Source organism: Gallinula chloropus (genome assembly GCF_964237585.1).
Source record: "Gallinula chloropus genome assembly, chromosome: 7".
Taxonomy (NCBI): Eukaryota; Metazoa; Chordata; class Aves; order Gruiformes; family Rallidae; genus Gallinula; species Gallinula chloropus.
This window is the reverse complement of record NC_140092.1, coordinates 16521092-16547587: the sequence shown is the minus strand read 5'-3', so window position 1 is coordinate 16547587 and position 26496 is coordinate 16521092. Positions and strand designations below refer to the sequence as shown.

The 26496-nt window shown below is 39.8% G+C and overlaps 1 protein-coding gene across 1 annotated transcript in view; it reads right to left on the bottom strand.

The window, feature by feature from the left end:
* Positions 1–26496, bottom strand: part of GABRB1 (gamma-aminobutyric acid type A receptor subunit beta1) — a gene marked incomplete at both ends in the record, with an annotated part of 124541 nt that overhangs the window by 56443 nt on the left and 41602 nt on the right. Inside the window, one exon of the mRNA XM_084266964.1 lies at positions 6237–6457. Within this exon, the coding sequence (XP_084123090.1) occupies positions 6237–6457 (221 nt within the window). The remainder of the gene's footprint in view (positions 1–6236; positions 6458–26496) is intronic.

Genomic DNA, 26496 nt, shown 5'->3' with positions numbered 1-26496 from the left:
AGGAATCTATTAATTTGCCTGTGATTCCTGAAAACGGACTGTCAGAGATAAATGAGGTGGAAGAAATGGCAAATATTTGATTGGCTGACTTTTGCAAAGTTCTTGTATGTCTTCAGGTTTCAGAAATGTAAAGGAACTCATTTCATCAGATTCTTCACTTCAGCAGGACTTTTTTCTTTTTTTTTTCTTTTTTTCTTTTTTTTTTTCCCTTAAAATGCCTACTGCTAAATCTTTTGACATTGATACATGGATGAAATAGCTTTTTATATAATTTATATAGCATATACCCTTTATATATATTTCAAAACTAATCCATCACTGGATGAAAGAATGCTTCATAAGTTGTTCTGTATTTTTCTGAGGGTGAGATGAAAAGTAGCTTTTTATTTCATTTAGATGACATCATTTTTTTTTTAACATTTAGAATTATAGTCTTTTTTTTTGGCTGGATCTCTTTAGTAACGTAGGTGAGAACAATCTACTGAGCACCAGTGTAAGTAGGCTGTATGTTGCCATGATGGATGTCCTCAAAAGGACCAAATAATGGACTCTTCAATGAAATCCATGAAGGTATTTGGAGAAAACAAGCCCCAGATCATGGCAGTACAAAACCAATCAGCAGAGCAGTGAAATTTCACTGCACTAAAAGATGTAAGTTTGCTAGCAAACTTTGGTAACGCTCTTGGGTACATTACTAAAGTAGAGACAGTCCAGTCTACTTTTAAGATAACATTTTAAAACATTTTAAATGCATCCTGCATTTAAATACAGCTTCATTTTTGTATCCTACCTTTAGGATACACTAGATAGGCTTCCATGGGTATTGCATGAGTAAGCGGTTAGTAAATCTAATACTGCCTGGGTCAATCCGCATTTGTGAATTCATTGAAGTTAGAGAGATGTGTCTGGCAGTGTTTAAGTCACTGAAGATCATCTTTGTATAAGGAGTAGTGAAATAAGTCCTTCTGTTGAAGGCAAAGATCATTCTGCCCGTTGTTCCCTTGCAGTTGTAGCAGTACCTCACAAAGCGCCAGCCTCTGCTGCAGCAGTATAAAAATGTATTGTTTCACTAAATTCAAAAGTTTTCAGCACTCAGAGTCAGATCTTTGCACCCTTGTCATGATACGCCCAGTTCCCCTGCCTTGAAATAAATGATGACCTGCTCTAATGAGAGATGGGTTTGTGTCTGAACATCCGAAGGGAGGGGAATCTGTGTAAAGCTATCACAGAAGGTATGTCACGCTTCTTAACTAACCCTTTTGAAGTATATGCTGCTTTCACCACACCAGATGAAATTCTGCTCGTGTTTATTTTGAGGCAATGTCATGATAACAGAGCAGATGTCTCAAAAGCAATAAGATGCCATTGTTCTGATAAAGAAGTGCTGGGAAGAATTAAGAGGTGGCATAAAAATAGTAGGAAAAGATGATTTAAATCAGAGCTTCCATTCCTGACATCATCATAACAATTTGAATATGGAATTCAGTACAATAAATTAATAATGTTTCCTTAAATATCTTAAAGACAGATTGCATGTCTAGCATCTTACCCAGCAAATGGGGAGAAAGGACAAGCAAAAGAGAGAACAGCATGTGTTGGTTTGAAAATCTAGAGCCTTGGGAGAGATTTCTGGAGAATCTTGCCTGAAAAGGCAATAAAAGTAATGAGACATGCTGCTAGTGCTGGAAGGGTTATAGCTAATGGGATCCAATGACTTACTAAACATGTGGAAAAAATAAAGAAGATTCCAGTATTTTACTAGCTGTACTGGGACCAGGCAAGAACTGTCTCAGACACCATCTCACAGTGCTGCAGGTCTCCATATTGACTCAAAGGGAGATTTTTTTGTTGTTGTTGTTGTCTCTCTTCTTTCTCAGGTAGCAGGTGGCTACACCACAGGAGATAATAATAGCTGCTGGTGGGAGTACTTGATAGGAACTGAAGAATCACGTACTTCAGGTGCATAATACTTCACAGTGGCACTCAACTTCCCTGGCATATTTGAAATGGAATTCCGTGGAAATATCGACATGGAGTAAAATACATTTAAATGTGTTTAGTTCTGGGTTGATAGGATGAAATGGTTCTTTGGTTAGTAACGTTACCTGTTAGTCAATGAGCAGAAGTAGTGTTTGCAGTAAGAGACATAACAGCAATGCACAATTTTAGAGAACTGAAAGTTTAGGAGTACTCTGTGTCCACACAAGTTTATATTCACACATTGTTGTTCAAACTGGGGATACAGCAGCTGACAATTACTGGGAAAAATAGCTAAAGGGACTGTTTTCTTTAGCATAGAAATAATACTATAATGGAGACATACTGAAGTGCTTTGTAATATGATCGAAAACCAGTCCAGTGTATTCAGTGCACGCTCCCCTTGTTTATTCATCTGTAAAGCCAGATGATTAACCTTGTTTTGTTTTTCCTCAACTCTGTTGAGACTGAACATTGCATCAATGCTGAACTGCCAAGTACATGGATGCAAGCAAAGCAGGTTATTTAGAGCTCCTGTGATAGTTCCAATTCCTGTTTAAAGAAGCCAGTAAAATCTCATATTTGCGCCTGAAAAGAAACATTTAACTGAAAATAGAAAATTTGTGGAGGAAGAGGAAGCATGGAGGGAAAGTAAGCATTTAAGACATCCTTGAGAGATGGTTTCGAGCCCTGCCTGATTTGTTGGGAATTCAGACCCTGGTTTGCAGTGTAATTGGTGTTGTCTGTCTTGTTCAAGTCATGCGGGGCCAATGCTCTGTCTCCAGTAACAAAAGTGAAACTCCAGCTCACATCTGCTGTGTGAGAGGCTTGGTGACACTGTCTTCACACTCTCTACTCCAGAGAAGCTGAACACAACATAATATGTTGCAAAGTTTCTTCTCTACTTATAAAGCTAAGATCAGAGTTGTACTCAAATTTTGAACAGGCAAGGCTGAATTTTACCTAAGAAAGTTTTCTGCAGTGTTTTCTCAGGTTTTCTTCCTCATGAGGCATATGTACTATCCAGCATGTTTATTACTGTGAGGAAAGTCACCACTAGTAGATGCAAGCAGTGCAGTAATTGACAACTGTTGTATTGTGACAGATGCACTTGACCCCTTAACCAAACCAGTGGTATTTTGGTACAGGATCCAAAGGAGGCCAAGACCTGAGCCATTGCTGGGCCAAGAGCACCTCTGGTCTCAGTCTCTCCTCCAAAAACCCACAGAGGAGCAGTGTGACCCAGTGAGCATCAAAGCATATGAGCTGGGAACACTGATCATGCAACTCATATGTGAACTGCCCAAAACACATTAATCAAGGAACAAAATAAGTTGTGGGTGTGAGGAGTCTCATGCATACCTTTACCATCACGTGTAATTTAATCACAAGCCAAACACTTTATAAATATGACAGCCTAAGGGGAGCCACCTTTGTGGCAGAGTGGCTGCATGATGGTGATCTCCCCTTGAGATGGAATGCTTCTCAAGGTCGCTCCTCCATTTACTAATGGCAGATGCTTTAGGTAAGTGACAGCACACTGAATTAATATCAATGATACATCACCAATCCATGTAGCTATTAATTATTATAAACTTTGTATAGATAATGCCATTCTATAGAAAACATTGTCCAAATCTGAGACTAAGATTGAACCTGGCTGCATCTAAGGTCTATCAGGAGTTTAGAAAGCACAGGGGCTCGTATGTTTCTTCCATGCACTAATCGATAAGGTGAACCTTGCTGTTAAACTTACTGAACCTTGGCAAACTGCTGTTAAACTTTAAGTTCCATATATTGAAAGCTGTCAAATTATTATTCTACCTCAATAAAGCGTGTTGCTGCTTCTCTTTTTTTGGAGTGAGGTGCATTCCTCTCTTTCACAACATGAATGAAACCAGTTTTGGTCTCTCTTAATGTCATTCTTTCTCCTGCTCCTTTATTTTTGCCCAGATTTTTCTTGCAGGATGGGGAAGCTGCATGTGTTTTCATGGGCAGCTGTCAGACCAACATCTGCTCACCAGATGTGTCTAAACAGCTGCCTTGTCCTTGAAGAAAACATGGCATATCAGCTTGAGCTATGAAAAAGACCTGACAGCTGAGCATCTCTGTCTGCGTGTGGTTGGTGATGCCAGTGCTGTGTGTGGATATGGCTGCGTCTGGCAATACTTCTCCTTACTGCACCTTGAGCCCCTGCTACCTTCTCTCAGTAGGAAGGTAGGGAAGCCTAGAAACCTGGGAGAAGTGCCGGCATACATTAAGGATATGAGGCAGGCGTAGAGGGAGAAGGGGGTAATTGGCCAGAACTAGACTGCAAGCATAGGGAATATAGATGTGTTTTCTGTTTCTTTGGTATTATTTGGTTTTCCTACCAGGAGCTGTGAGGTATTGGATGGGGCATTCAGCTTCAGAGGTGCAGCTGCTGAAACACTCACGTGTGGTTATTTAATCCTATGAGGTAGTAACATCGTATATGAAGGTGACCATCTTTGCTGCTGCGTTGGAGGCTTGCCTGACCACCTCTGAGAGGAAGAGCACAGGCGTTGTGCTCAGGCAAGGTCACAGCTTCTCGTCCAGGCTGGTGCTTTGTGGATGAAGCACACGAGAGGACTTGCAGCAGGTTCACCAGATGCATCACAGCTTCTTTTGCTATTTCTGCCACAGATATTGATGCCAGATGTACGGCACATGTGTGGAAGCACGTGCATGGCATATATTTCTAGGTGTAGTTTATATCTATGCAAGCGCTTGTGATGGAATACTTGGCTCTAGTGCACATTCTTGCCACTGTCCAAATCCTGGAGTATATGGAAGTTTAGGTCCTGGCCTTAGAAAGAAAGAAAGAAATATTTTGAAAAGTTCTCAGGACAAAAATCCTCTAATGATAACTGCTCTGCTAAGCTGATTTTCAGGAGTCAGTTTGATTGAGAGGAACTGTAGGAGGTCTGAAGGCATGGGAAAGCTGTATTTTTCAAATGCTCTGCTTAGCAGGTGATAATGACAGCCTGTGGTCTATCAGCCAGTTCTTCCTGAGTTCCTTATTTTCTTTTTCACAACTGAAACAGTGGTTTTTCTGCACCAGAACATACCTGACTGTGTAGAAGTACCTGTGTGGTCATTGCTAGCAACTGATGCGCTCCCTGCAAATCTGATGAGTTCAAAAGAAAACCAAAATAATAAATTTTAAATCTTTTGTTTGTTTGTTTCTTGTGAAGCCTGAATTGCTGGTTTGGCAGGCTTCCTCTGGGTAGTGATGTGTTTTAAAAGGTTATGTTTTTATAGGCTAAGAGGTCGCTTTAAACTTTTATTTTCAATAAGCTCTAAGTTATCTTCCTCAAATATCTGAATTGCTGCAGGAGTTTTGCTTTTTTTCAATCCTATCTTAGGTATAGTTTTGAGGTATTTCAGCTAGGCTTTACATTTTATGACCCCTTTTTTTCCCCCCGATTAACCAAAGTATGCTTTCAGGTTCATGCTTTCCAGACATTATTTTCACTGTTGAATGATAACAGTGATCAAAGTTTGTTTCAGGCAGGCAATGTTTATTTTCTAAGCAAAGCTATCTTAACTTTGAGAACAGTGCAAAGCCTACTCAGGGTCTGCAGCAATCTCAACAAAACAAATAACCTGGTTTAGTTTCAATTTTACATTTATGTACCTTCTCATTAGATTGTGCCTGTTTAGACTTTAGAATATATTTTTATCTACAGGGGTGAATATAGATTGCATGCTATGAAGAAGCAGTTGTGGTGTGAAGAGGCATTGATAAAGCAAGGCAGATAAAAGAAAACCTCTACTAAAACATATAGGTAATCCATAAATAACTTATGTAACTTTACAAATGTTGTCTTTCTATTCCCTTTCAAATGTTGGTCACACTTCTTCAGATGATTCCCAACTTTATGTTATTCTAAAAAACTGCTGGAGAAATTTCTGAGGGAAGTGTTTGTCTAAGCTGTGATTGATTACCAGGTGAAAACCATAACAAAGAACTCGGTAGTGCTAAGGAGCTCAAAAATGATGAGGGAGGCAGGGGCTTGTTAGTTATGGCTATAACTGTTAAAGGTAGTTTTAATGCCCCGTGGAAAATTCTTGGGTGTATAGTGGTGGTCCAGATAGAGCATTTACTGACTCATAAAGCTGCACTGAGAAACTAGGAAAAAGGAGAGGATGGTAAGATTGGTACCACCTGCACTTACCAATCACAACTTGTATTCTGCCAGGGCAGCCATACAGCTGATTTTAAAAACCCAACGTACCGTAGGCCATAAAGGACTGTCCCATCTGGATGGAGTCGAATCATTCGGTTTTTCACTGTCACCCCATGGACAAATGATTTCTTGTCATTTTGGAAATACGTGTCTGGCACCCAGAGCTGGTCAGCCACTCTATTGTCCAGAGTTAGGTTCAAAGGTATTCCAGAATAAGAGAGCCTTTTATCCCTCCAGGACTGCTGGAAGTACATGGTCAGGGTGTAGTCCTAGGGAAGAAATAAGAAGGGCTTTTTGTATTCTGCACGCTGATGAACTTCACAGAAGTTTATTTTTAGATAACTCTCAGCAGCTCTAGGAAGTTTAAGGATCATTAAGATGCTGTAGTCACTGACCATGACTGTAAGTCTTGGCCGGTTTGTGTTAATGTCGAACTTCACACTACTCACCAGTTGCTGTGACCACCCCCAGCCACAGACTTCCAAAACTTCCCAAGCCAGAGGGAATATATGGTACATCTGGACCTCCAGGCTATGGAACAGGCTTGCATGGGGGTTTTTTGTATTTTTTTTAATGTGAAAAGAGCAGCATTTAGCTGTCCTCAGCCAAACAGCATTGTGTACCACTGGGGAGGTTCTTTGGATATTCCCTCCCTTTATCCTGAAAGATTACCCCCGCCCCCTGTCCCAATCCAGAAAGGCCAGCAGTCCCTAGACCTCCTGAGAAAGAACAAATACCGCCTCAGAGCCTATAATGGACAACTTCCCATCCTGCATTTGCTGGAGTTGCCAGATGAATTGACCTAGCCAGACACATCTCAGTTTGGGGAACACGGTGCTTTCTGTCCTTGGCAATCAGGTATTAGCACATAGTCAAGAAAAGATGTTAATTTCCTATCACATTGTAGCTTACGTAAAATACCATTTATGCAGTCCTTTGTCTTTCACTGAGTCTGAAAAGAAATTGTTCACAAGGTTTTTGGTCTGATTTACTGTTCCATGTCTGTGTTTCTGAGAATTAGGTGATGACTTTTTTTTTTTTTAAAGGTAGTCAATTTTTTTAAAGTGGAAAAGCCCATGCACTTAGTAACCGATGGAGTTCTTAAAAGATGACTGGAGTAGGGCTATGTGGACTATTAGTTTTTTCTTCATCTCCTCTCCCAGCCCACTGTTCAAGTGGCAGGTCATTTTGCTGTACATTTTTACTGCTGAAATGCAGCAAAATTATAGATATTATTGAAAAAAAATTGGTTGGTGTAAGATTTTCTTTTATGTGAGGGAAAATCTTACCTATGTCATCCTCACCAATCCTAGCCTGGAGTGTATTTTTTGAAGAAGTAGGGAGCATAAAAGCTGTCTAAAGAGGAGTGCAAATCACATCAGTGGCTTCTTAAGACTGTATCATTGCCATGAAATCAAAGGAGAGCTGTTACCTTTCAAAAAGAATTTCTGCCTGAAATGCCACATCTAGCACACCTATACCTTATCATCAGTAGAAGAAGTTAATGAAAATTCTGTTCTTCCTTGCCCTGTGTCTGCAGTAGTTGTTTTGTATGGAGGAAATACCATGACTTGATGATTAGTGGTCATACAGAGCAGGACAATTGCATCTATTCCAAGCACCCCTTTGCAAAGATTTCATAGCTCTGTCCTTTTCCAGGCCTGCAAGACAATGGATACCCATGACAGAGGCAAGAGGTGGCATGCCAAAGGCTTTATTTATTTATTTTTAATTCCTGGCTCAGGTATCTAGGATAATTTCTCTTGCTTTTCAGACCACGCAGGCCAAATCTGGCACCACAAATTAATACAGTGGGGTGTATTACCCCACCCTGTCTCTTGGCTATGGCCTCTAGAAGAAAGATGAGTTGCTATTTTTAGCATTACGGTTGTCTTTAGAAATTTTATTTCATCCAGCTCTGCTGTATACAGAATACTCTGTTGGTGATGCAGAGAGAGTGATTCTCTGCCCTGCAATTATGCTGTACTACGTAGAAGTGTTTGGCAAGGCAACATGCGTTGACGGGGAGAAAAAAATCTGAGCCTCATCCTAAAGGAATTTGTGTTTCTTAGCTCAGATAGAATTATCTATTTTTTCCCATTCCCCAGATTGTGGGGGTGTTACTCATTCAGTATTTCAATGATTGTGAGAGTCCCTGTTGTTGTAGGTTCTTATTTTAAAAAGCACAGCTAAAGGGTTTTTTAATGAAAATCAAATGATATCTGAGCTACAATAACCAAAATTACAGTTATATACTTTTTTAGGGTTTTTTTAAAATGAAATACAGCCTTACCTTTCTTATATTTTGTTAGTGAAGGATGAAATACTGGCAAACCATATGGCTGTCCCCATCTTGGAGCTTTTTTGTATTATTTTTTATGTTTTACCAAGCCGTGAGTGAAGTAAGGATTTAGTGAATACTTGCCTTCTACCTTTTAAAACATGCTGGTGATTTGGTGGTTTCAAGCTCTAGAGTGTATGTATAATTTCTGAATCTTTCATATCTAGCCTTATCAGTTGACTTATGGACTCTGGTGGAACACAAAACAAGTTTACATGTCTGCTGTACTGGAGGCTTCTTCATCTTTCACGAATTCCAGACATAAATGTTTGAAGGTGAAAATAGGGAGTCTCTTAACTTGCAGTGTTCAGCTTTGTGTTCTAAAAGACCTTATGTGTTTTTCCTCTTTCCAAGGGTGCCTCAACCTGAGTTCTGCTATCATTTCATACACTGAAATACAGCTTAGCACACTGTGATATATTTAAAACCCAAGCACCAAACATACTCCAGAAGTTTTGCCAACTAAAAATGGTAAAACATGCATGCAGTTCTTAGGACAAGTTAGTAAAGAGAAGAATATTTTGTGAATATTTAGCTGTTCTAGGTTGATTCAATAGCAGATCTCTAGAGATCTCTAGATATATTTGCATGTGAAGGCACAGTGTCGCAAAACAAATGGATGGAAGATATCAAATGTCCTACTTTTAATAGGTAACCGTGTATATTGATATTTGTGGGATGCATGCTGTATACTCAAGTGATCTTAAATTATATCCTTGGGACTATCCAACAATCAAATATATGGCAGCACCATGGAAAATGAGATGCAATGTGATTCAAATATACTATAACTTAATCAAGACAAACATAACTGAAATTGCAATTTAGAATTAAATATGGATGATCAGAATACTCATATTGACTGCAATAAGGCTATAACTGTAGAACACCAATATATGTTAAATATTACATTAAATCCTGCTGTGACCACAAGTTGTTATTAATTGGAGAAGATTATTTTCTGTGTTTATCTGATACTAAGACTGAGAAGGGCAGAGTTCTGAGACAATGGTAAGTGCTGAATTTGCAAATTGTAGCAGAGCATACTCATTCATATGTTGTAATGCATCAGGAGATGCCCTCAGCTTTTCTTTAGCAAGTTAGCTGTCCTATCTTGTAACACCTAGGGAAGGTTTGTGCCCTCACCTGCAAAGTAACTATTCTCTTAGGAGAATGAAAATGGTGCAGTCTTTTTTGGGAGCAAGATTGTTTTTTTGGGTGAACTTTTGTGTTGGGTGTTTTTGCTTACTTGTTGCTTGGTGGTAGGGGTGGGGTTTTTTTAAATCCTATATGATTTCCTATATATACTTGGTATTCAACTGATACTGCACAGAAATTAGGGGAAAACATTTTGACCAAGACTATGGAGGAAGAAAATCCTGGTTTTACTCATGCTTTTCTCTAAAAATATTATGGCAGCTACATCTCTTTACTAAGTGTGCAGCCCAGCCAAGCAAGGAAGGCAGGGAGTAGGGAAATGCACACTAGTGGATAGGTTGTTTTTGACTTCCTAAGCACAGAGTTCAGTGTTCCTTTTGGTTTTGTTGTCAGTGAAGACAACAGTTCCCCCTCTTCCATCTAATGTAGTGGGAGGAGGCAGGAAGGAGCGTGTATTCAAATTATTCAGTGTACTGGCCTGGTTCACGGGAGGTCGTGGTTCTTGTGAACTGCACTTCTGTCAGGGGAAGCAAGATAGGAAGCTCCATTGACTCCAGGAGAACACAGTGAAAGCCTTCTGTTTTCCTGTGAGAAGCTGTTTGGTTTTTTAACAGGATTGCAATTTTCCCACAGCAAGCTTCGGTTTGGCAGAAATCACATTTTCTCTCAGAAAATTGCAAACAATTTATAGATGGGAGACTTCTGTAGGAGAAAAAGGTGTGTGTGGTATTGTTACTTTGATCCAGTTGGTAGCTCTAGCTGCTGGTGAAGTGCCTTGCATTTTTGTTTTTCAAATATGCTTACAATTCTCCAGAGAAATATTTTGTAAACCTTAGTGGCATTTATAATTTCACAATTAAATTAAGTATGTGGTATCACAGTTGTGTCTTACAGAAAGAAGCTGAGATCTGGCAGGAGCCCTCAGAGCCATAATGATGATACTCTTTATTGTTCAAAGGACAGCCAGGAACACGATTAGGCTCATTGTAAGAGTAGCATGTTGGAAATGAAGGAGCTCATCATTACTGTATTGGGATCCAAGATTGCTCTTCACAGTCAAGGCAGAAGTCCCCTTAACTGCAATGGGATTAGAATTACACCCATTGTCTTCAATCACTACTGAAAAAGCAAACCAAAAGGCAAAATGTTTCTCAGTTACAGCACCAGACTGTGTTTTTTGTTGCATTTTGTTCAGTGCTTTGGGGGTAATACTTAACAGAAGTGTTTATTACTGCTTCTGGCATTTCAGTGGGTTGTTATGATAGCTGTGTTGCATTGGCTTGGCATTAAGATAGATGAAGGTAAAATCCCAATTTGATTTTGTGTGTCCTAATTTGTCTTGGGGATAACAAGAGTAAGGGCCTCTGTACTGTGCATCAATATCCACTGCATTGCCTCCCCTCTTATTTGAGCATTGCTAATCAGGGAGGCCTGAACATGCCACTTGTTCTTTGTATAGGAAGATGGGAGATGACGTGATCCATACTAATATGGATTGCTTTGATCAGGAGAGAACTTGGCTAAACTTAGCAGTAATGTAGCAGGTAATGTAGGCTTACAGGATGTCCTCGTTATCCTCACTGCATGCAGGAAGCTCTTTTAAGGAAGCTTGAAAAGCATTACAGCATTTCCAGTTCCATGTCAAACTTCTAGCTATGTAGCCCACTGTCTGGGGTAGCCATGAGATAACCAATATGACATCACTTGCAGTGGAAATTAAAACTTTGTGGTAAGAGGCAAAGCTAACTGCTGAGATAGGGATCCGAACGTGTCCATGGTATGATTCTCATTCCCTGAAAGATCAATTATCTTCTAGAACATATAGAAAGAAATAACGAGGTCTATTTCCACATTATTCTATTTTGCTTTTGAAGCTGGTAATCTTGTCTGTATAGAATATGTAATACTGCTGTGAAGATATTTGGGTGTGAGAGCATTGGAGAACAGGAAAGAATTGGCACAGGAGATACACAAGTAAGATGGCATTGTAATGAATGATGGAGTAAACAAATACAAGGGTACAGGCATACAGAGTAACTGTATTCAATGTGGGCATATATTTTTTTGCAGGCAGCAAACAACAGTGTGCTTTGTATTCTAGCTCCAGTGAGAACACCTGGGGTTGAGTAAAGAATAACTGAAGGAAAAAAGAACAGAAAAGCTTCTTTTTAGCAAGTAGCCCACAGGCCAACAAATGTCTAGATGTATCTTTAAGAGCAAATGTAAACAAACATGGTTTCTCTTAGATATTTCTCTCTGTGAGGCAGCCGAAAGCAAGTTTTTTGCCAAAAAAAACCCCAACCAAAACCAGCTGGCCCAGATGGTTCACACCTGTCTGTCTCTGAGGATTCCAGTTAGCATACAAGACCAGGTACTAGCCACTACAGTGTAAAGTTGTCCTAGACATTATATGCTGCTCTGTGCTGAGTCAGGGTGTTCTAGGATTCCTCTCCTGTGAGTTGTGCAAAAACTGTTCACATTCAAGTATGAGAGAATGGTGGGATGGCAGCTGAGAACTGACATTGTGCTTAAGCAGTGCTGTCCTAATCTCTGCAAAGCAGGTGGAGCAAGCACTCCAAGGAACAGAAATTCCAAGCTTCCTCTTATGTTCCAAAACATTTCAGCCAGCTTGGACTGGAAGCACCAATACACAGGAGTGGGACTGGGCACCTGGGAGGAAATTGTACTTCTAGGTTCTGTTGCAGACGATGTGGAGATGGCTCCTTACTGGAGGATGGAATCCTAATGAGGTTGGGCATAGATCAGCTCTGATGGTCTACAACATGAAACGTGATGTGAGGAGTAAAGCAAACAAATAAAAAGACATGTTGGAAGGATGCAGCAGTCTAAAGTTCCCTTAAAGGCAAAGCATGTAGAAGAGTGAAGAATTAATTAAACCACACTTCCCTTGCTCTATCTACGAGCAAGACAATTAGAAAACACACTTATTTTTCTAACAACAGTTGCTTCTGAAGCACTTGATTTTTATATTTTTCCTTTGTAATCTCCAGCCAGCTCAGCAGGGGTGAACTGTGAGACCATTAACAAAGTACACTGAATGTCTAAGGAGAACACTGGAGTGCTAAGAGCTCAGAAGAATTCCTCCTGGTATCAGTGTACAGCACTGCAGGCAAAGCTGAACTAATTGCTAGGAGCAGATGGGAGAGGTTTGCTGAATTTTGACTTGAATGCTATTGTGGAAGTGATGACTTGGTGTCATCTGCAAACTGACCGAAGGTGCATATAACACACCCTCTCTTACCCTTTCCAGCCTGTTCAACAACAAAAATTCCTTTGTTGGTTTTCTTGTCTATTCTGTTGTTTTTTTCCTTCTCCTGTAAAATCTCTCTGTTTTTTACATGATAGAGAAGCTCCTGTCTTAGGCAGGCCTTCTGTTGGAATTCTGGTCTTCCTGCATGATGGGGTGGATTGTTCCTGGTTTTATTTAAAACTTACGCTCCACCCTTTTTGCTTGGTGACTGCTTGCTGGGGAATTTTAAGCAATTACCCAAATAAGACAAATTCTACTGTCCTAATGCCCAGAGTCCCAACTCTGCTGCTCACCTTCCCAGCTATCCTCCAGACCCTGAACTCTGTCATCTTGTGGTCAGGGCAAACCAAAAGCACTGTAAGTATCTGCTTTGCATTTGGGATGTTTCTGCAAAAGGCAGCTTGAGGAAAAAACTGGCCCATGTGCTTTCTCATGAGCTGCTTACATGATAATCTAACATCACAGATGATTGAGTTTACAAGACTGATGTGAATTTTCTCTGTGGACAACTTGGTTTTGGTTTTTGCAGGGAAATCAGTTTGACTTTAGATGCATGTATCATTGATGTTAAATCCTCAGAGAAGGATCCCAGCTATTTTTAGAATGTTTATACTAAAGGACCTTGTTTTATTTTTATTTTACTAATAGTGTAACCAATTGGATAACTGAGTTGGCCAATTTAATATGATTAATATGATTAAAACCATATAAATCTAGTGCTATTGCCAGTCTTGTGGGAATTCACATTTCAAAACTTTTGATAGTATGTGAAACGTTTTATAGTATGTGTTGGCATTTTAGGAGAGGAAAAAAACATGTAAGAGCAAATAACTCATCAGTCAGTTTGAAGGCATGTGAATAATACTGCTGAGTATTGATTGGGATGTGGAAGAGCAGGCTGTCTTTCCTGCAAAATATGTAATTGGGGAGAACGTAGGAATAGTAATTATTTGGAGAACCAAGTAGCTTATTGCAGACAGTTGGGATATTGAAAATCTGGTAACATATGTTCTTGCAAATGACATTATAAATAAAGCAAATGCAAAAATGAGTTTTCTTTAATGCTTAGGGCAATAAAACCTTTCTCTGAGACTGCAGTTTCAGAAGGCTTTCACCTCACAGGCTAGGATGCAGCAGAATGAGTTAGCAGTGCGGTGCCATGGAGGGGGCTGCAGCAGCAACTGGCTTTATTAGCTGTGTAAAACCCATCGACAGCTTCAGGTCAGAGTGACAGAAGTTCAAATCCATTGTCAGGGCTGCACCAGCACTTGTCAAATGACTGTGGCACCCAAGGTCAGTGGGCTGATGATATCTAGTGGCCTACTTGCTTTCTTACGTGGGCTTTGTAAGTTTATTAGTATTTTCACAGCATTAAAATACAGCAGGAGTTCAGCAGCCAGCTGGCTGCTTCAGTATTATCTTGCCTTTGTTTGCTCTTGTTTATTAACTGGAAGAGAGAAAGAAAAAAAAAAAAAAGGAGAGAAAAAGATTAGCATCCGAAACAGTTGGAAAAGCCAGTCTGGCCCGGCAGGTTTTCCTTGCTGGCTACAGCTTACTACTGAATATTGAAGCATGGTTGTGAAGCTTGTCCTGCACAGTGACCTCAGGCTGGAAGCCTTGCTGAAGGAAGAGTGGTGTTGGTTGTTTGAGGTCTTTTGGGGTCTTTTGGAGGGTTTAATTTTGTTTTTTGTTGGTGGTGGTTTGTTCACACACATACCCCCCCGCCCAAAGTATGTGTATTCTTAGTCCATCCTGAGAAGTCAGCAGAAGTACATGTAGCAGTTCTCCTGCACATGGATTCACCCCCCTTGGTGCTCTTTAGGGACTGCTGCATCACAGTACGAAGCGTGAAGTTAAAACATCTCCCAGGGACTGGTATGTGATGATCATTGATACAGAAGGCATAGGATTGGTGTGTCCTTAATTTACTGTGATTGACATGATATAGGTTAGAGAGGCTATTGAGGGCTTGAGGGATCCTAAATCCATGGGTTGCTGGTCAGACAACGTTTCCTTCTGGGGTTTTAATTTCTGGAATCATTGCAGTGCCTCAGCCATGTCAACTAAAAGTCCTCATGAATTTTTTCGATTTAAAAACAAGAAAACAGCTGCTTGTTACTGGTAAGCTTTCACTGCTTTGTAAATGAGACAATTTCCATCCCATAGAGGAATGGAAATTCAGTGTGTTTTCAGGAGTGAAACAAGCATTTCAGATTGTGCCTGTGCATTTATTCCTCCTTCTACAAATCCGGTTGCTTTACTGTTTCTTTAATTCCTCTACCGAGTATAAAGACTTATCTTCCACTAAAATCCTCTTGTATTCAGCCATCAGGGTTATACGTGCAGCTGGCCCAACTATGTGAAGCCTAGGACTGTGGCATTACTGATTCAAGCTAAAATGTAATGTTTTCCCAAATACAGCTTTTTGTAGGACTGGCTGACTCTGTAATAAGTTAAATGTAAGGTGCTGGTGTTAGAGGCATATGAAGTCCATAAGGCTTGGCTTTTCTGAAGATAATGCTGATAAATGGGGGGGGTTGTGGTCGTAAATGGAAACCAATGGCAGTGAAGAAGCACTCCTGGCAGAGGAGTAAATAATGGGATAGACATAGCATTTCTCCTGCCACCTGCAAAGATGGTCTATGCCAGGAGCGGATGATAAGAAACTGAACTGGGACAGAAGACCAGCTGTTTGGAAGTTTTGGTGTGTGGTAGAAGTGACTAAGTCACGATGGTGTTCATGGTATGAGGAGCAGTGGAAATGTGGGGAGGTTTTTCTTTGTGGTAACAGCAGTGAGTCTTCCTGTTATTCAGTATGATAAAATGGCTCTGTCTAGAACTTCTAATCAGAAATAAGGACTTTATCAGATAAGTGATGTTCTGCCATAAAGTAGGATGCAGCACCTTGCCATGCAATAAAAAAAGTTTTGAAGCAATATGGCAAATGGCTTCAGTTTAAGGTTCCTGATTACGTGGTGTAGATGTATTCAAGTATGACTTTAGTGGAATGAACCTTTCCTGTATTTCTCCTGCTGTTTGCCTGACCCACTGTGTAAATCTTGATTAAATAGTTGCAGAATTAGTGGTCTTGCATCAGTTGACAGTGAAGGCTTAGAGATAAACATTCTGGGTACTCGTAGGACTTCCCATACGGATTTGTTGTATCTGGGTGGATGTTTAGTTTTTTGTTTATTTATAACAGGAAAGGCTTTTGTATCTGCTAGAGTATTCATTCACTGAACTACCAAATAATGTATCTTGCTTCCTTTTGGCTGATTACAACGTCTCTAGGTATCTAAGGATAATATGAACATCTGTTCCCTGGAGACTGACTCTTCACAGACAATAATCATAAAGATAATGTGTGGAATGGGGAAGGAAGGGTGTTTAGGAAACAACTGGGGACAGCTCCACATCTCTTTGCTAGCTCTCACCCTAACTTTCATTCCTCTCACCAGATTCGCTTTCTGACACACCCTGCAGCAAACCTGCCAGACACAACAGTACACTTTATTCAGAATAAGATATAAAATCAGATAGTGACTCTGGGATTTAACAGCTTGCTCCAGTGATCTGTGTTAGCAGATCATTGGAAACAGTCCTGCCTCCTTACCCACCCACTCTGAACCCTAGGGCACAAGACCAGAAATGGGTGCCACTAGCACTCACCAGCACTGTCAGGGAGAGAGATCCAATAATTTGAGTGAAATTGGTTACTTTTCTGATATGCTTTCCAGTTTGCTATTTTTAAGGACAGAAGTGAATCTGACTCCTAATTTGCTCTTGTTAAAACAGGTTTAGGAAAATGTGTTGTAAACAAATTTTGGAAGGAATATAAGTCAGCATGGTTCAGGGTAAAATAACTTCCCTGTCATGGGTCAGAACAAAAATAACGCTACAGGGAGATTATTCCACTTCTGTGTCCTGGAGGATTCTTGTATCTTTTTATGTAGTATTTGATGCTGAAAATCACTGAAGGTAGGCCTCTAAATGGACCTCAAGACTTAGGCAGCATGACTGCCCTGTTCCAAGCCAGCCAGATGAATATTGACTCTTGGGTTCCTGCTGGATTACAGACATGATAAAACAGGCAAACAAATATCTGTGTATCCAGCAGGGAAATGGCTGTAGATGAGAGAGAACATTGTAAGTTCTGCAGGAAACATGGATATAGTTAATTCCACATATGTATCTTATTGAGAATGTATAGGGGGCAGGTTGGGAGAATAGCTTGGTTTTGGCTGTAGCAAAATGAAATTCTGTAGGCTCAGTAAAGTATTGTACATCACCTGCTGCAGTGGCAGCTGCCACTGTTTTGAGATATGTGTAATACTCTTTTGACTTACGTAACACCTCAGGGGGCTACTAAGAAGCTCAGTCCGTATTCAGCATTTGTGTTTTATCATATATCCTCTTCTGTATCACCAACCTGACATTTGGGAAAAGCTTTTTTGTGATGGGGAATCTGTTAGGTGGAAGATAAGTGTTATGTGTGGGAACAGTGCTTTTGTTTCTTCTCCCCTCCTGCCCATTTTTCTTTTTGTATTTACAGGACCAGTTCCAGTTCTTTAATCCTGCTTCTAGTTTTTAACTGTATTCCTCCTTCAAATTCTGTATGCAAAGATTGCTTTTCATAAATATACTTATTTTCTACAGTATCAATGTAGGTTCAGCAGTAGGTGTTGGTTCAATATCGGATGAACTGTTTAAATCTCTCCTCAAACCTTTTCCTTCCCCATTTCATGGCAACTCAAAGTCTAGCAACTGAAAGGAAATCACTATGGTTACAGCACCCAGTTCTAGCACGGAGTCCAAGATTTAAGTCTTCCTGCTTGTAGCAAAATATATATATATGAGACACCCCCAGACGTTTGGGATCATATTTGTGAATGTTAAGACAGACACTGACAGTTTTAGATAATTCCATTGCAACGCTTTGCTTGCAAGACAGTGGCCTGATATTATAAATGGACTGATTACATAAGAAGTGAAAGAATACATGCTAGTTTAAAACACAGCTTGAAGTAGCGTTGGCTTTTAAAAGTCAGAAATCTCAGATTTAATCCCTACCTGGTTAGCAGTTGGTATCAGTGTTGTCAGCCAAAAAAAAAACCAAGCCAAAAACCAACTTGAAATATGGCTCCTTCCCAGCTGCAAATATTACTAAGACATCACTGTGAGCCATGTTAGGCATTATGAGAACTATGAACATTAAGTGGTACCAGCATTTTAGAAACTTGCAGGTGACTTTATGGCGCAAATGGCTGGTATTTCCTGTAGAATCATAGAATGGGCTGGGTTTGAAGGGACCCAAAGGATCACAAAGTTCCAACCCCCCTGCCACAGGCAGGGCCACCAACCTCCGGGCATGACCTAGACAAGGCTGCCCAGGGCCCCTTCCAACCTGGCCTTGAACACCTCCAGGGACAGGGCATCCGCCACCTCATTGGGCAGCCTGTTCCAGCACCTTACCACTCTCTCTGTAAAAAACTTCCCCCTAATGTCTAATTTAAACCTTCCTTCCTTTAGTTTTAATCCATTCCCCCTTGTCCTGCCATTATCTACCCTTTTAAAAAGCTGATTCCCCTCCTGTTTGTATGTTTCCTTCAGGTACTGAAAGGCTGCAATGAGGTCCCCTCGCAGCCTTCTGTTTTCTAGGCTAAGTAAGTCCAGCTCCTTCAGCTATGTTAAGGTTTCTCACCCCAATTAGTAACTAATTTCAATCCAATTTCTTACAGATGGTGAAAAGTCATTTGACCTATCACAGGTCTCTCTAGTAGACAGGTATTCATCCATAAGCCAAATTAACAACCCAAGTCCAGAATTACATAAGGAGACTTGATGAGGTGCCCAGCTGTTGTATAACATCAAGTGGGCAAATGGCCTTCAACAGGGTGGCTTATGTGTGTGGAGTTAGATTTGGGGTTAAGTTTCTTATGGAACAGAAACTGGAACACAGACCTATGTTTAACTTCGCTTTTTTTTTAATCTGCCAAGCCTCTGCAGAGCTGGAAACTGTTGATTTTTACTGGTGCTGCCATGATAGGCACTTCACCTAATCTTGTGACTGATTTCAAGTGCCCAGTATTCTCTCTGAAATGGAAGCTGCTTACAGGAACGTAGGTGCCTGAGTGCTGTTAGAGCAGCAGGCTCCACTTAGGGCCAAGACTAATGGGGGAAAACCTGAACAAATAATGATTTTACACTGGCAAACGTGTTTTCTGGCTGTGGCTCGGGTGTAGGAGTTCATCTGGATGGGGAATGTGTACTCAGTACCGTTCCATATTTCAGGGCAATCCATGGTTGTTGTTATCTTTATGCTTAATGGATGGGGAAAGAAGGCTTAGAGTTCCTCAAGAACCAAGTTTCAAACATTAGCACACTAAATAGTACAGATCAAGTGATTTTGTAGCATAACATTTGACAATGTGGGTTGTTTTATTGCGTTCTCAGAATGGCACTGCTTGCTAATCTGAAAGGGCTCCTCATATCTATTCTCCAGACAATTTTTTCTTAATGGAGAGCTAATTAGAATTTTTAAGCAATTCTTTAAGCAAATCCTGTTCATAATGTTTTTCTACATTATAGTTGTCAACAGCACACCACATTTTTCCATTGATATGATCTTCTATGATATTTTTTGAGTCTTTGAGGAAATTGAAATCTTACGTAATGTTTTAGTGTAAGCAATCTTTTTCCATTTAGTGACTCATCATAATTGTGGGGTGTTTTTTTGTCCCAAATCTATTAAATATAATATTGGCTGCATTTTCTCGAGACAACAAGACTTTGAACTTTATAATGAAGTCAACTGTATCTGTCCTGATCTGGTGTCAAGCATCTAGTACATATTTATTTGGGGGGTTTGTTTTTGGTTGGGGTTTGGTATAGGAATTAGGAGGTGGCTGCTGCTACCATTTGACTTTTAGATTGAGATTGTCTGAAAAGATGCATTGCTTCAGATCAAGTTGCATTTGTATCTGATGCTGAAGATGAGTAATCACTATCTCTTTGCCTTGAATTTTTCTTTGTTTTCCTCAGAGGAACCTTAAGAATTATGTTAAGTGGGGTTTTTCTTTGTTTGCTTGAGTTTTTTTAAGAGCACAAGGGACAAAAGTAGAAATAGCTGGTAATGGAATGCAATGCATCATGTGCTCAGCAATTGTAGATCCTGTCACTACTTATTCTCTGATCACTGGATTCCTAGATAATTTTAGTGGATCTCAATCATCTGATGTTCAGCAAGACATCTTTGATTGGGTGATTTAAGTGGAAGAAGATGAGAATTAGTACAAGAACAGTAGAATGATTTCTTAACCATTAACTGGATAAAAGGAGATGTGCCAGTAGTATGTGCTGAACATAGTAGAAACATGCCAAGGGAGGTTACAGGCTGAAATCTTTGAGGATGAGATTTGGGACTAATTCTTATTTTTTTTATATTTTCTTTGGCACAAACAATCAAAATGTGTCAATTAAATTTGTGGCTGATATTAAAGTAAGGTGCCACTGTCAGCCTCATAAAGTATCAGAGTATTATGCTGAATAGAAAATCAAAATTGTCTTGAATGCTGGGATTGTAGAAGTGGGATTATATTCAACACTGAAAAGTCATAGACCAGGACACTAATAATAAGGATTTACTTTATAAGCTGAGACCTTTTTGGGGAATGGCATGAAAAAAGGAAGAAAGAACTGAATATTTATCTGTCTGATGTGTCACCCTTATGCAAATGGGATAGAAGAAATAGGATCCTAGTATGTATTAAATGATGTAGGCCAGATAAATTTGGGATAAGCTAACCTTTCTGTCCGTGAGCAAGTGGGACTTGGAAAGCTGAGCATCCTTCTAGTCATTCACTGCAGGACCAGTTAATCACTGAAGAAATTTGTTCAGGCTGGGGCAGTTGCAGAGAAGGGCTGTGGTAGTGCTCAGGCAAATGGAGAGTGGGGTCTTGAACTGCAGGTCCAGCCTTGTGTGACAGCATCAGGCTTGGTTAACTGAAGCTTGGGAAATCTGAATGTAACTGTGCAGGGATCCTGATGCATGTTCTGCTGGGTAGTGATGGGCTATAAAAGCCAGACAGACGGATTGTCACGCAGGCAGTCAGAGCACACCTCTGAGACACTCTCTGGGAACTGAGTCATCACCAGCTGAGACCTGGCTAAAACACCCTGTAAGGTGTGGGAAATGCATAGCACCAGAGAGAGCTTTTAAAGGCTGAGATGTGCACAAAGGCTGCCAGGGCTACCTTCTCTGACTTACAACATGACACCTTCGGTTTACGTGCTGATGATCATCAGAAATACACTTCTGACATACTTTCTTTTACTGTCAGCACTGAGACTGTATCTGGTAATGCTGGATCTGGTGCTCTGAAAGCTGCAGGTGTCCCTTCACTTGCCTCCTGTGGGTAGGAGAACAGTTCATCCCTCCCCAAGCTTCAGTGTTATCCTGATAACTCCAAGGATACCTACAAGATCTAGAGGGGCTAGGATGCTGTGTGCTACTCCTTGCAGGCAGAAGACTATTTGGGAGAAGGCAACTTCAATTTAAGTTGCGTGGTGAAGATGTGGGTGTGGGGAGATATCCTTTGGTAGGGGTGAACAGTACTGTTGTCTGAAGCTGCCTGATTGGAATTGTTAGTCAGATTTTCATCAGGATCTTCTGGGGAAAGTGATGGCTGAAAAGATAAAGGCAGGTAGGTGAACATGGAGAGGATGTGGAGGGAGTCTGAAGTACTGAGGCAGGAAGCATCAGTCAGTGTGGGATCAGGCACAGGCTAGCTCTGCAGTGTCCGGGAAAGGGATCAGAAGACACTTTTCTGATAAGGCATCTTAAGTGAAGTGGGGAAATACATTCCCCTTCACAAAGCTTTCATTTCTAAGGATCTGGGAAAATAAAAATGCAGTGAAAGGAGTTTAAGTATCAATATGCAGTGAAAGGAGTTTAAGTATCAATGTGCAGGAAAGCCTGGGAAAAGAGAGGGCCAAGCTGGTGCATGGGAATAGTAGCATTAGAAGGAAGAATGGGGTGTTTGGGTTTGCTGTGGTTTGGGTTGGGGTTTTTTTGGTGTGTGTGTTGGTTTGGGATTTTTTAAGGTCAGGAGAAATAATTTTGGATCATCCAAAACTAAAAACTTCAGTTTTCTTGCCAAAATGAAAATTCCTCTAAAATGCTTTTGAGCAAATGACACTTCAGTGTTTTAACAATTTTATAATAAGTATGGATGAATATACTACAAATATACTATTAAAACATAATCATAAAAATCAATGTAACAGGAGAATTTTTTAATGCTAGAGAGATTGAAAATCTTTACAAAATGTGAGAAGAAATAGTATTTTTAAATTTTTTTGTTGTTGTTCTGAGATACCTTCCTGAAGTTCCACCTAAGTGATTCAAAGCATGTGGGTGTTCAGTCTCTTTCTAAGCTATACGTAGAAGTTTTTATATCCATTACAGGATCATGCAGGTTGAAGGGAAGCTCTAGAAAACCTCCTCCAGCACACATGTCAAATGAGATGAGGCTTCCTGGGGCCTCGTCCAGCTGAGTGTTGAATATCTTCAAGGATAGAAACTTTAGAACCTCCCTGGTCAAACTGTTATAGTGTTTCATCACCCACACAGGGAAAATATTTATCCTTGTGAGAAATTCAGACTGAACATACGCCGAATTGTACACCTTGTCTCATCCTAGCCCTATGATGTGCTCTTTCTGAATTGAAAATTTCATTGCAATTGATTGTTAAAGACTTTTAATTTCTTCTTATATATTTGTGCATAATATTTTAACATTCAGTTTTGAACAGGAAATTTCTCAGCATTTAAATCATGTTAAAAGAGTATTCTATCTGACTACGTAAGACAACCCATAGTTAAAAGCTTCAAGTGTATTATAATTATTTCTAAAATATATTTTGCTCCACTGAGTTTATATTTGAAATATTGTCTGAAATGCTGAGCTTTAAATACATATACCAGAAAATCAAATGTATCAAAGGGCTTTTGTAATTTCCTAAATCTTCTTCACCTACAGGTGAAGGGGAAGTTGTCACACATGTGGGTTGGGTCAGATTTGTAAACCCTCAACTGGTGGGAAACATTCTACAAGAAAGCTGGGGAGGGACATTTTAGAAAGGCATGTAGTGATAGAATGAAGAGGAATGGTTTTAAATTGGAAGGGGGTGGATCTAGATTAGATATTACAAAAAGAATTCCTCACTACAAGAGTGGTGAGGCCCTGGAGCAGGTTGCCCATGGAGATGGTGGTGGTTTCCTCCCTGGAGGTGTTCAAGATCAGGTTTGATGGGACCTTGAGCTGCCTAGTCTAGTGAGAGGTATCCCTGCCCATGGCAGGGGGGGTTGGAACTTGATGATCTTTAAGGTGTCTTATAACGCAAACCACTCTATGATTCTACTTCCCATTCATGTGAAGGTAACCCAGAAGATTATTCTCATTCACATAAGGTATTTTCCTGAAGCAATCTCCTGCATTACTTTACAATGTAATGTTCTAGTAATAGCATGTGTGTACTTCTATGATACTTTTCTTTTTTACTGAAGGTGTGTCAGGAAATAATACTGAGTATTAATTTTCTTACCCATGAAATGCTGTCATGTCTCAGCAGAAGAATGACAGAAACAGAGCTCAGAATTAATTTACAGCATTTTACTGCGATTAAGTTCTTATTAATAAAGAAGAAGAAAGTAATAGTGAAAACTTTGAGTCACATCTGTTAAGTCATGGGTCTATTTTAATGCTGTTCAGATTCTTCTCGTATTCCTAAGAGGGAAGATAACTTGGCGTGAGAGAGGGGTGGGGGAGGCAGAGGGAAGAAAAGCATCCTTTGATAGTATGCTTCTAGCAATTAATATGATACTTCCTGTTAAAGCCAGGTTGTTCCTGCATCTCCTGAGAGTAGGTTGTAAGCCACTGAAAGAATCAGAGTACAACTGTAACCTGTACAAATACCGAACAGAGTGCCTCCTGCCTCTTGAATTGGATTGCAAATACTGCTTTGGTTAGGTCAACAAGCACCCTGGTTTTCACACAGGCTTATGGTGCGTCTACAATTAGATTGCAAACAAAAACTACAGAAGAGTTTGCTGGTTAAGGCAATACAATATTTGTATGGGGACAAAGAGAGAAAAATCAAATTAAACTGGAAATAAAATTGTCAGTGGTGATGCTGAGAAAGAGGAAGATGGTATTGCAGAACAAAGGGGGAAGATTTTATTTCAGTCCTGGGAAAATATGGAAGAAGAAATTAAATGAGAAGAATCAGCAGATTTATTGTAAATTTAGAAAGGTGTTAGTGTCTTACAAGATTTGTTTCTGAGCCTCTTGATTCTTTTATATAAAATACAGAATTGCTCTGTTAGAACTTCACAAGCTCTGATATACGCTCCAGGGATGTTCACATGAGCACGTAATTTGATGTGACTGAACTCTGACACCAGTTTTCTCTGGTACTTTCTGCAATCTTTTCTTTGTGATTACATTCTCCTGTCAGGAGGAATATTTAGCCTTGATTTAGAACCAAGCTTTTGCTTGCTGCCACTCAAATATAAGCCACCAAGCAAGCTGCTCCTTTGTTTCCTTCACTGAATTTAGTGGCGTTGGGACCTGGGTCCAGGCCCTTTTCTTGAAAGGAATTACTACTTCTGATGAGCAAATAACTACGTATCTTCATGAACTTTGCCATTTGCAGCAGAAGGGGGCTAGAGAGATGTGCCTTGCCACTCAGTGAAGGTCTGTAAACATCTGAAGATGCATGCAATCCAGTGGGGAGAGGCATGTGATACAGCCAGCGGCAAAACTAGACAAGCACTAGAAGAAACTTAACAGGCGATTCCCAGAGCTCCTTAAGCAAGGAAAAGCTGCATACTAGTTTTCCATGGAGAAACTGGGAAGGACAGGTGGTGACTGCCTTTGGAAATCGATAGTTTTCTCTGACAAATGCATTAATTTATAATGGCTGGTCGTGTCAGATGCAGGCAATCTCCCCGATCTAATAAAGACAACTCTTCCATTTCACAGGCTCTGAAACATAAATTTGGCTTTTGATGCCAGGCCGGATCAATGTTTTAATTAAAGGAGCCTATAATCTTTCTTTTAGCTGCCACTTTCCACTGTGTGTGGCCACATGTAGCTTTTAGTCCTACAGCAAGGAGGTAATTTCCAAAATGCTTACTGTGACAAACAAGGAAGCAGCAATTTTTGGGATATTATTGGAGGATCCAACACTAAACCCCATGATTATGCATGCTAGTCACTTGATTGAGTTCTTTCTATGCTTCTGTTTCTCTAGCAAGTTAAGTAAACTTTATATTTATTTGCTATTCTGTTTAAACATTGAACTTTCAAAACCCTACTTTGCAATCGACGCAGAGTTAATTAGCCCACCCTAAAATCCAGATACTCTCATTAATATAAGCAGTCCAGGTTTGTTAGTAATCCAAGGATTTCTGAATAATGGCCCCATCAAGGAAACTTACAGTTTGCATGTACAGACTATGCAAAGTGGAAGGAGCAGAATTTGATGAATCTTTTGTTTACACGTTAAGTAAGCGCAGACTTATGCCTGACCCACAAAAGGAGATAAGAAAATCATTCAGAGATATGGTCTTGGTATGTTTTGCTATATTTCTGGTAAACTAAAGATTGTGTGTATACCACTTTGACTATTTTGATAACTTGAATTTTGAAGAAATAACCTGAAAGATTCCAGAAATTCAGACCTTTGTTATTTACAATATAAATGGCTTTTTTTTTTCTTCATAACACTGATACATTTTATGTAACGAAGTTCATTTGTGATCCAACCAGTTTTGAACATGCTAGAAGGATCTGACACTATCTTAAAAAGGAAAATTTCAAATTACTGTCTATCATGGGAATGTGTTTACAAAGCCAGTATTCAGAAGGGATTTATTTTTAGAGTAAAATGCTATTCCCCCTGTCCCCTGCAACAGCCCACCTTGAAGTTTCACTACAGTACAGTATTTTATCCTAAAGCTTGTTTCAAATCCTGAAAATGTCCTTTTTTAAGAGTGGATAACACAAGAAGAAAAGTTCTAAGCATATTATCAATAAATTAAATATGTACTTGCCACTGGTATTTTGTAATTAGTAGGGTTGCTATGAAGACAAATATTCTTTATCCTTTTTGATCTTAAGAATTATATTTCTTCTGAATTTCTTTTTTCTTTCATTTTTTTACTACAAATTCCTCTCTTATAGAAAAGCCTTATTATCCTATTTTCTATCCTTTTACTATGTTAATACAAGACTCTTCCTTTCTCATAGGCGCTACTGACTACAGTGTGAAAGTCCAGGCAACGACAAGTTCATTGTTTTGTCACAGACTTGATAAAAGCTGTTTTGGAAGATGAAGTAAGACTACAGAGAAATGATGGTAGAATTTAATTTCATTGAGAATGAATCCATAAAAAATATTATTTCTTTCCATATATCAGCTTGCATAAGGATTTCTCCTTCCTACGTGGCTGAACCTTAAATGCACAAAGATTA